The sequence below is a fragment of the Sipha flava genome, unplaced genomic scaffold (genome assembly GCF_003268045.1).
Source record: "Sipha flava isolate LNK unplaced genomic scaffold, YSA_version1 38_pilon_pilon, whole genome shotgun sequence".
Classification (NCBI taxonomy): domain Eukaryota; kingdom Metazoa; phylum Arthropoda; class Insecta; order Hemiptera; family Aphididae; genus Sipha; species Sipha flava.
The window spans coordinates 1,262,114-1,273,761 of record NW_020273099.1 but is presented as its reverse complement, the minus strand read 5'-3'; the positions used below and the strand labels follow the sequence as shown (position 1 = coordinate 1,273,761).

General features: G+C 31.2%; 1 protein-coding gene across 4 annotated transcripts in view; it reads right to left on the bottom strand.

The window, feature by feature from the left end:
* Positions 1-200: 200 nt before the first annotated feature.
* Positions 201-11,648, bottom strand: part of LOC112688314 (facilitated trehalose transporter Tret1-like) — a 46,263-nt gene continuing 34,815 nt past the window's right edge. For all 4 annotated transcript variants that reach the window (XM_025561453.1, XM_025561456.1, XM_025561454.1 and 1 more), the window contains exons 3-7: positions 3,837-4,195; positions 2,982-3,260; positions 2,332-2,640; positions 1,185-1,293; positions 201-613 (exon numbers count right to left, since the gene is read on the bottom strand). In XM_025561453.1, coding sequence (XP_025417238.1) covers positions 309-613; positions 1,185-1,293; positions 2,332-2,640; positions 2,982-3,260; positions 3,837-4,195 — 1,361 coding nt within the window. In that variant the 3' untranslated portion in view covers positions 201-308. The remainder of the gene's footprint in view (positions 614-1,184; positions 1,294-2,331; positions 2,641-2,981; positions 3,261-3,836; positions 4,196-11,648) is intronic.

Below are 11,648 nucleotides of genomic sequence, written 5' to 3'. Positions count from 1 at the left end.
AATAATGTAAAATAAAGTCTCCACAATAATCGTACAAAAATTACCGAGTAAAAAATTTACAATTCGTAATGTCAATGTATAAAATGTTGTTTTTTATAAGTCATATCATAAAATTATCTAGTAGGCCTATTCCAAACATTTCATGTATATAAACTGTATAAACATATAATAAAACACCTGTTTATATATATATATATGAGTAAATATAAAATTAATATTTATATTGAGTAGAAAATTTTGTCGAGTTATGTAATCAAAATGATTAATAATCAGTCACTTTTTTGTAAACATATTTATGTAGAGTAATGTCATGCTTTGGTCATCTCGGTGTTCCGAGATTTTGTTCTGCCCTGCAGCATGTCCTGGATTTCTTGCAGACTCTTGCCCTCGGTGTCGGGCAACACGAAAGCCGTGAACAGCAGAGCGAATATACAGCACACGGCAAATATCCAAAAAGCGAAGTGTATGCCGATGACGTCGCACACGTTGATGAACGTTTTCGACAGCACGAAGCCCAGAATCCAACAAAAGCTTGTCGTCATACTCGACGCTACAGATTTGAGATTAGGCGGGAATATCTCTCCCATGATAGCCCACGGTAATGGGCCGAAACCTGCAGAAAACGATTACATTTCAATTCGTGTGCTGTGCGGTATAATGTTTACATACATTTTTTTCATAATACATAAAAAAATACTGTTCGATAATATTATAAGATATTGTCAAATAAATCATGCGAAAACACGTGTTTAACACATTGACTTTATTCTTATGTTTAAAAACACATTTAAACAAACATTTAATAAAAATCGTATCATCGGTTCGCGTGCTCAAAATTTATCGTGAGAAGAAGTGAAAAAGAATGTACAGTTCATTCAGAAAAAAATTACATATATTGCATTGATTAGCAATAATATCATTCTCGTGATTTTACGCTAATCAATTCGTGTGTTTGTGTACAGTTGCGTGTGTGATACATTAACGTTTAAGTTTCATTACAAAATGCGTTTTTTTCGTAAGATAAATTTATAATATTGTATAAAATCGACGGTCGCCGTACTTGTTTCGTAATCAGTCATTACACCTTTTACGCAGCTTGACGACGGCTAGACGAAATACGTCGATATTATACATTAATGGATTATTTAATAAAATAATTTACATATAAAATAAGTATAGCGTACCAAGACAATATGTGATAATGAAAACCACTAAGCTAGAGAGCGGCATCCATCCAATCGAACTAACATCAGATCCCGTATTTTTTAAGTAGAAAAATAGACCAAGCGTTCCCTGTTACGAAAAACAACAATTCAAATGATTAAAACAACAACATAAATTATTTTCGGTTTATAAAAATTTTATATAAAGCAATTATTATCAGTCAACACATTTACAGTTAAAACATTTAAATTAAAAAAAAAAAAACTTAAATCTATTAAAAGTCGACTAAATTACACATGTTAAAACGACGATTTGAAAACTAGCAGTTGATGCTCTTGGATTGTATTGACGAGTTCAAAGTTGTATAAAACAATTCTATAATGGTATGCGATTTACGGAATCATAATGCATACATGGTATGTAGGTTTTACCACAAAAACAAATCGAAATTATTTAAAATCGTGCTATGTATAGGTATAAGTATTTATGTACCTACTGATTGTACTACCAGCAGACGCAGCTTCAGAGACTTACTAGGGGGGAGGCAAAGGCGCAACTATGGAGGGGAAGCTAGGGCCTTAGCCACCCCCCCCCATAAATATTCTATGTTATACATGGCATATTGCATACAGTATACTTAACTCACAATAGTGTCACATACAAAAGAAAACGTATTGCAGTAAATCAAACTTGGCTCAGAATCTAAAATATATTAACATGGTATATAAGAATAGGAATAAATTACAGGTTATTTTAAGTTTTGGTAGGAGGGCTGTAGCCCCCCATTTTTTTTACCCTAGTTGCGCCTGTGGGGAAGGGCATTTCAAGTACTAGCTGATAATAGTTGTTTTCCCAAACTAGAACTGAAACAAAGTCCGACTACGTTCCTATATTATGATACACACCTCGTATTAATGTCATAATATGATTTTTTAGGTAAAATAAAATTGTTAGGTAGGTATCTAATTAAATAATCGAAATTTTACAGTTCACAAGAACAAAAATGTATTAAAAAATTAAAATTTTTAAAAGGTCCCCCCAGGCCATGGCCCCAGTGGCCTCCCCTTGAAGCCGCGCCTGACTACCAGGAGCAAGTACAAGATAATGTCATGAGTATACCGATTCACATGTGCATACGAGTATTTGCGTTTGTGTATTTACACCTACATCAGTAATCGCCATTCCTATTCCGGAGATGTACAACAGTGTCTTCATGGTGGTGAACTTGGCCAAACACGGCGTCAAGGCGGACGCGCCCAACATCACGGATCCGACGATAATAGTGGACATGCTGGACGACAGTTCAACACCAGTTTGGATGAAGATCATTTGGCTGTAGATCAGCAACACGATTATGCCGCAAAGCTGCTGCCACGCTACCATGGCACATGAAATCATTAATGCATTAATGTTGCCCCGGTTGTTGAATAAATCACTGACGCCGGACTTTTGATCCTTGGCTTCGTTCACGGATTTCTAACGGAAAAACAGTACCACCATGTATATTATTTTTTGGAAATGTTTTAACACGCGCGAGTAAATATGTATACGATAGAGAACTAGTGTATCATAAATGCATAGACTTGATTCGAAATCTTTGGGCGATTTCGACACAAAATGTGAAACGCAATTGTGTATAAAAAAAAAATAAAATAACATAATGTACACAGTCGTGGTAAAAGCTGTGTACGGAAAAATCCGTAGCATATTTTTAAACGCCGAGTAAGATAAATGGTCACAGTGTCACAACATAATTGGGGGGGGGGGTGTTCTGGATCAACATTATCTCTTACGTATACCAGGGTTCGATTGTATACCTTGATATCTTCGAGCTCCTTCAACAGAACCGTCTCTTCCGGGTTGCCACGCAACCATCTGAGCGATTTCAAGGCTTTCTCCTCCCCTCCGGATCGCGCTAAAAGCGAATGCGGCGAATCGGGCATCCATACGAACATGCCAAAACAAAGGATCGGCATCGCCAATGACACGATCACCAATGTCAGGTACGTCGTGTACGGTCCGACAGCGTATTCGACCAAAAATCCAGCGACTAAGAAGAACTGCATCAGTGTGCCCAGCGATGACCTCAGATGCAACTAAACACAAAACAAATGTTATAGAACGACGGTAAGTGTTTGAAACGATCTGATCAAATGTTATACTCTCAAATGTAACTGTTATTGATACAATCGCCGACGATTACATTGTTTATGTACAATTTACGAGTACATATTACATTTGTTTAAAAACGACCACACGGATAGAACCATTATGGGCAAAGAAATATGTTTTTTTTTTTTTTTTTAAGAAAAAAAAAACTAAGTAAACCATTGCTAACCATTGTTATAGAAGTAACATAACCGTTTTCGAGAGGTTGCAACTCTGAGCGGGAGACCCAGAGAGCCAAAAAGGATACGAAATAATTACAAACCGTTCGATAACGGTTGAAAAACTTACCGTATCACGTGCACCTACTTCGGTCGCGCGCACGGATACATCGTGACAATCGGGTAAAATAAAATTTACCTGACTTATTTGTCACCTATGGTTCAACGACCGTACAACGCTGTTTATTGTCGTGCGCACGACCCGGATACCGCGTGATTATTACCCGTGCGGTCCCGCCGTAAACTCTTATAAAATATGTCGTCGGCCGCTGTATAACGTCGTACCTCAGATATCTCGGCGATGTACATCGGCACGGCGGTGAATATGACGCCGACGGTGAGCCCGGCCAGAACTCGGGCGCAGTAGAGCGCAGGGATGCCGGGCACGAACCCTATAAGGATCCACGAGACGGCCAACATTATCATGCTGATAAGTATGGTGTTCTTCCGGCCAATCCTGTCTAACAGCACGCCGGCCAGTACGGGCCCGATGGCGGCGCCTAGCGTGACCAGCGAACCGACCCAGCTGGCCTCCTCCAGGGTGATCTTCTCCATGCCCGTGCTCGGGTCGCCTTTCTGCAGCTTGACCAGGGTCGGCGAGGACCACGTCATGGCGCAGCCGGCGGCGAGCGCGCCCATGTTCACTGCGGAGCAAAGGGACACGGATTAGTCCGGGACGTTACGTTTCGCGCGCGTCGCGATCGGCAGCACGATGCGAGGAGAGGTGGAACTAGAGATTTTTACGCCGGGGGATAATGTTAAAATTACGCTCTATCATAGACTTATAATCGAATACTCTTTTCTTTTTTTTTTTTTTGTATTGCAGTACTTAAAGATACAACCATATAGATATTCAATTTAAAACGTATGAATATACGACTGGAAAATCACTTATTAGTAAAGCATACAACCCGATAATCGACGTTAGGATAACCTAGGGTGAGCCGAATGATTTTTTTAAAAGGGACCCCCTATCGTTTATACCGTTTTTACAAGTCTACGGGGGGTAGCGTTACCTTCCACGCGGAGCCTACATAAAATGCATTCCTCGCTTCAATCAGAACCGAAATAATACACACTAAAGATAGTCTACGAGACAATAGACATTTTTAGGTGCGCCCTCGATCAACAACTATAGCTATTGAACGTATAATGTACATCGATTAGATTTTTCTTTAAGTACAAGTCAATATTTTTGTAAAAAATATCAAGCACAATAAACATGTCCAACTATGTCATATACGAGACCTTAATCAATAGTTTTGAACTTCGTCAGGACCACACTGAAAATATTTCGAAGAAGTTTTAATTTTTTTGATTTTAATTAACACTTAATAAATTATCCTTGTGTACAGAAAAAATGAATACTTAAAAAGGGCCAGTGACAAAGAGCAAACACAAAAATAGGGCATTGTTATACTGTTGAAGTGTTCGAACAGTGTTATTGCACTATGTGCAACTTAAAGGGAAATCTAAAAGGTATCTAAAAGGTAATATCTTAAAGGTTAATACGATCATTATTATTTGTGAATCGTTACGTGTCTTGCAAGCAACTCGGAATCGTTTTGACAAGTATTTTATGTACATTAAATTTAGACCGTAGTGGTTTTTATTTCGAGGGAATGTGTTGCGATCAAATGTTAATTTGTACATAATGTTTACCACTTGTATCATTCCACCTTTTCAATTCTACTACAGTAGACGTGAATTGACTCCAACACTGGAACTGTAAACAAACCATTTTACTAAAATATATGCTTCAGTTCAGTAGACGAAATACTATGATAAATTTTTCTTTCACATATTATTTATGTCTGACATACCCTTTTTTTTACCCTAATTTCAATAATTTTCTAGAATTAATTAATTTTTAAATAAGTAACTTTTTTATGGAAAATACTAAAATATTTTTGGATTGACTCGTTATCATAAACATCTTGATAAGCAATAAGTTAGGAGTAAATTAGGAAGTTTATTAATTAGTGAAAAAACCGATTTAATGTCAATAAAAAAATGAAAAACATGAAAAAAGTAATCATTTTTGTATTCGAAGTTATTTAATATATTTTAAGTAGTTCATTATTTTTTTAATTAATAATAATATTAAAATAATAAAAATATCTTAACTTTAAAGTTTAAAGTTTGTAGTAGGATACGGTTTTTGTTATTGTTAAATTATTGTTATTCACTGAAATTGTTGAACTATCGTTTTGGCTAAGAATTAAGGTATAGGTTTTTTTTGAAAAAAAAACGTATGCTAATTCTACACTTGACCGGCCCATAAAAATTATCAGTGACATTCTTCTCAGTTTTAAAAGCAGTTCTTACCTAATCTTCGTTAATATTAGTTAATGACTAAATTATGTCGACTTCTATGTTTTTCTAGCCAAATGTGATACAGTTAATTACAAATGTGGTAACTGCGAAATAAATCCATTTATCAACCATAGAAATTATCTGTTTTCTCTACGTTTTACTGTCTAGTCTGGCATTGAGGATATTATATTATTTAGTTACTTAGCAGCTATGTAGAACAAAATGTTTTTGGCCTATCGTCACGTATTTCGGGTATTAGCTGTAACTCTGTAGGATGTTTATGGCGCTGATGTAATCATATTTCAATAAATTAACAAATAGGGTGCTTTTTCACTCAATCGACTTTTTCAGAATACTATATTTAAAAGATATGTATCTGGGTAAATAGTTTATTCATTCAAATCAGCCAAAGAGTTGTTCATTTGACTTTTCTTAACTTTATACTTCTGGTTTTTTAATAGAAAACAATATCGATTGTGTTATATGTAATGTAAACAAATCTACATTACCTCATAACATTATTAAATGTGTGTTGTTCAAATGGAAGAAGAAATATTTTTTCTCCGACTTCCGATTATTATTGTCATTGGATAATAAAACAATAAAGGCATACGTAATATAATATGACGGTTAAGTCCTTTTATTGCTTTTTTATAACATGAGTAACTTTAATTTTGTTTCGAATTAATTTAATAGCCTCACTTAAACATGCTGTGTTATCTATGTATAAAATATAGTAGACAATTGTATTATATTTATTTCATATTTATACCGAAAGAAAAGGCAAAAGTTTGAATTTGAATTCCTCAGCATGGATAAAAGTTATAATAATATCAACTTATTTACATATATCATCAGCCTAAATCGCTAATGTCTTGAATCCAAAATGATAAATTTTATAGAAGAAGAACAAAACACTTTTATATTTTTATTTTTTTTAAATTTTTTTTAACACTTTTTGAGCTATTTATCCGCCAAAAATACTTCTTTTCATTACTCTCTATTATATGTCTGCTCCTAATCTACAGCAATTTCTTTTAATAACTACTGGACACTGTCGTTCCACCGTTTCCGTGGCCTTACTCTCGGTCTTTTTCTTTTCGTTATAAATGTCAGTACTCCTATTAGCATACTTCTATCGGCCAGAATATATATATTATTATAATTACAATTAGGCTTAATTCGTGACTGCCGTAATTCTAATATGGTAAAATATATGAAAATTTGAAGATATGACGATTTGTATTTATTTATTTCATGAATGATAAAAATAAACATTCGGAGATTCGATTATATCATACAACGTAGTTCATTTTTTAATTTTTATGAGTAAATAATCCCAAAATTAAAATTAATGGAAGTACGACTTTTGCGATTTAGCTTAACAATATATATATAGTAAAATACATAGCAATAATTATAAAATTAAAAGTTAAAAAAATATAAAATAATCTATATTTTTAAAGGTCGTGGGTGGTTAACTTTACCTAACACTAAAATTCAAAAGTTTGAAAAATATGACATCAAAGAGGTATATTTTTAAAATGTTAATCGTTATGTATACGTATACATGAATAATTAAGCGTATTATTGAACAATTCATAAAATTTAAAACAGATGCAGTTATCCCGATTCCTGTTTAATATAAAATATTTCTAAGATAGGTAAATAAAATATACAATGGCAATGTAAAATTTTATTACTGAAGTAAATTTATTACTGTAATAGTAAAACTATTTATTTTATGATGTTCTTAATTGAAATAGGTTTACTTATCATTTTTACAGTAACAATAAAATATTTTAAACAATATAGATATTTACCTACTTATATGTATTAATAATCAAAATATATAACACAACATATCGAGTATTAAAAAATAACTTAGAATTATTATAATCAATGTGTTGTTACTAATTTACACAAAATAAAAATATTGGTTAATTTCAATGAAATCCACCAAAGCCATATCTACATAGTATATAAGTTATTTTAACTATCTGTTTTTGCATAATTAAAACATTTTAGTTTATTTGATAGCTTAAAAAAAATGTTCTGTTATGTATTTATAATCTGAACATAAAAAAGAATTCTCGGTAAAAATGGTTGATTACACTTTCTTTTATTATAAAAAACAATAATTATAGTATAATCATACATATTAAGCTGGTGTGTCGAATGAGTTTCCCCTATAATTACATAAAAATGTCAGCATTTAAATTAAGGAAACTTAAACTTGTCATTCTATTGACTTATTCTGTTAAATATACATTCATTGTTGAATGAAAAAACAACTGAGAAAGAAAAATGTGGAATTTTTACTACTCTCCAAATTCATTCTGGTGTCAAGTAATCCCAATTGATAAAAAAAAAAGATAAATTATTTTTTGTTTGGTGTTATTATTACTAAGCATTATACGCAATTGATAAAAATCATTTTGTTTTCGAACATAATCTTAACACAATGGAGTTATAGAATCTAAACCATAATGCCATTCGTATTGTTGGTGTATTTGATTCAATAACACTTTAATACTCGAACAAATCATCGAAGATTAACGATCCTAGTAAATTTTCATCAATAACAATTCGAAAATCAATAAAATGATTGTATAAACCACATAATATAAACCTTAATCAAGCGTTTATTGCTAATAAATTGTTTTCTTTTACGAATTGTTTTAGTATATCTCTATACCTATTTACTTTATCTAGGAAATTATGTATAGAAAAATAAGATCATGAGTATGATTTATGTATGAATTAGTGCAATTAGTTTCATTTTACAATCAACTTCTTCATAATTGTTTTTTTATTTTGTAAAATAAATTGAACAAAACAATAGTGTACTTTTATGACAATTAACTCTTCTGCAAAGATAATAAAATATACGTATTTTATAAGTAATTTTTCGAAATTAGCTACATATTAGTAATGTACTTAGAGTCATGTGCCCAATGATGAAATATTTTATCAATAGATGTTTAATATTGCCCAATATATTAAAAAAAAAAAAAAAAAAATTAAAAAAATAATAAATCTTTATAACATATATTATTCTGATCACATAATATGATAACCATATATTACTTATAATATACTTATACATTTTTTACGTAAGTTCTATTTCTTTCAAAACATTGAAAAAAATCATCTGAATTTGTTTTAAATTAAATAAACCGGCATAACAGCAATAATAATAATGATCATATTTCGTATGTAATTATATCATTCTAAAATATTGATATGCGAATAAAAATATGCGATCCATTTGCGCAGACATTTAAAAGCATACGTGGTAATTAATTAATTTCAAATTCTTACGTGAATGAATTATATTTCTATTGCAATATAACAGCTGTAAATTCAAGTTAAGTCAAAACTAAAAAAAAATATTTTAACGAATTATCTAGTTTTGGAATGTCCCAGTCGAAGAATTCGATGGAGCCGGTTGGAGGTTTAAGGAACGCTCATAACGGATTTACGTTTTTATATATAAGCTTATTGTTTGACTGCATATATCGAATGATGAACTACAGCTGCGTTTGGAATTTTTTTATAGTTACCAAGTGGATATAGCATATTAGTTTATAAAATGTAGTGGGGAACGTGAAGATTACTATTATTATAGGAAAATACAGCACCGTAAGTAATCTTCTATATAAATATGTTTTCATTTTATAAAATGCATTCTGTTGGTTGAATTTCTTGTTTCGTTAAAAAAAAAAAAAACTGGTAAAGACATTAATAACGGAGGTAAAAACAAGTTAACCATGCCTACCATCTAACTTATAGGCTACGATTCACGACACAACATTTAACAGCTACGCTATGCATGCATATGTTAAGTTGAGAGTTTTTAATGCATTCAAATATTAGAATGTTTTTTTTTTCAATTCACAATTCACCAATGGATAAAACTCTGGGTACAACTAAATCTTTCATAACACTACGCACATTCACGCACATGTTTAAATGGTGCACGCGAGTTAAAAAAATATAATATAAACGCATCATATGAATTGAAGATTAAATTAACTGAATATTTGTTTTTACCATGTATGTATGCATATGTAAGACCGATTAGTAAAATGATAGTTTTTGAAACATGTTGTTTGTAATTATTAACCCATCTGAAAACTAATACACTTGCAACGTTCAACTTTGAGCGATTAATTACTTTTGGTTAAATTTCTACACGTTTTCCATCATAAAGAAAACAACACTTTTCAATTGATACATACGCATAATTATAATATAATAAAATACATTATTTATATATATGTTATACATCACTATAATACTCACATAATATTCCTTTTGCTATCGTATTTAATTTGATTTATATATTACGATTACATTTATTTTTATTTTTTAATTTATAATTTTTCTTTTCACCGATGATACCAAATCTGTGTATAAATATATTTTTTCTTGTACACTTTTTTAACGAATGCCACAATTAAATTATTATATTCATTTTATTTTTACCGTAAAATAAATCAAAACAACTATTATTTTATTTAATAGAACAGGGAGAAAGTTTTTAGTTGAAATCAAGAAACCAATTGGTTTTCATGAAAAAAATAATAATTGAAAATAAGTGTTCTTAAGCGAAAATGTTTTCTTTATCTGGACTTAAAATTTATAGTTATAGGAATTATAAACAATTTTAAGACAACTAGAATGTTGGGATTTACCAGACCGATGAAATCTGTAGGATTCAAAATATACTCACTGATGTTCATAAATATAATATCAAGAACTGTTTAAATTTCTTCCAAAAGTTAATTAAACGATAAAAATTTTATTAGTATTTTAGACATCGGAAGCGCAATTATTTTATAATATCTATACGTATACATAAAATTTATGAACATGGAAAAACCGTGCAAGCCGAAAACGACATAGTGCACGTATTTCGATACGAATTTGATGACTTAGTACACGTACAAGCATCGAAACCAAAACGACATACGTACTAGCTGACATAAGGCAACTCTAACTACATTGAATTTAAGTATTATCGCAGGAATGCCGTTTAACCTAACCCACCCCTTCACTACTGGTTTTCGTCCCCACGGTCGTTTCAATGGGCGATTGAAAATTCCACCCGAAATGAATAGGTAAAAACAAGGTCTATGGTAAATTCCGCCCGGGAAAAATATGTAGGTACAAAATTAAATTTGTAAATTCCGCCCAGAAAAATAAATATTTTTAAACTAAATGTTCTGTGACTGTAATGTTCGAACGAACACATAACAATCGTATCTCAGACGACAATCGTTAACATGTCATATTTTATCAGTTTTGCCACGTATTGTGGATATAATAATTAGAAATATCAGATAGAAATATTATAAATCGTGTTCCAATAAGTGGAAGTGATATTTTGACCCGTATTTATTGTTATAATTATTATTGTTATTGCGATTTTTAACAATTTTATATGATATACATCATACATGACTCATAATATGTGCTAATTATTGACGTAATATGTGAAATATATATTTATATTAATCCATGTTATGTCTGTAGTAATATGATTAATAAGACACATTCAGAAATTTGTTTATTAACAGTAAGTAATACATTTATTCTTTATAAACCAATTGGTTATTATACCTATACGGTTTTGATTGAAAAATACAAATAAAAGTAACTTTTAAACTTCATTAAGTAACAATAACTTCTTACTTATAACTTATAAGTTATACGTAGGAAGTGTTTATTAAGTATAAATATTTTTCGGGCGGAATTTACATGTATGTTTCCTTG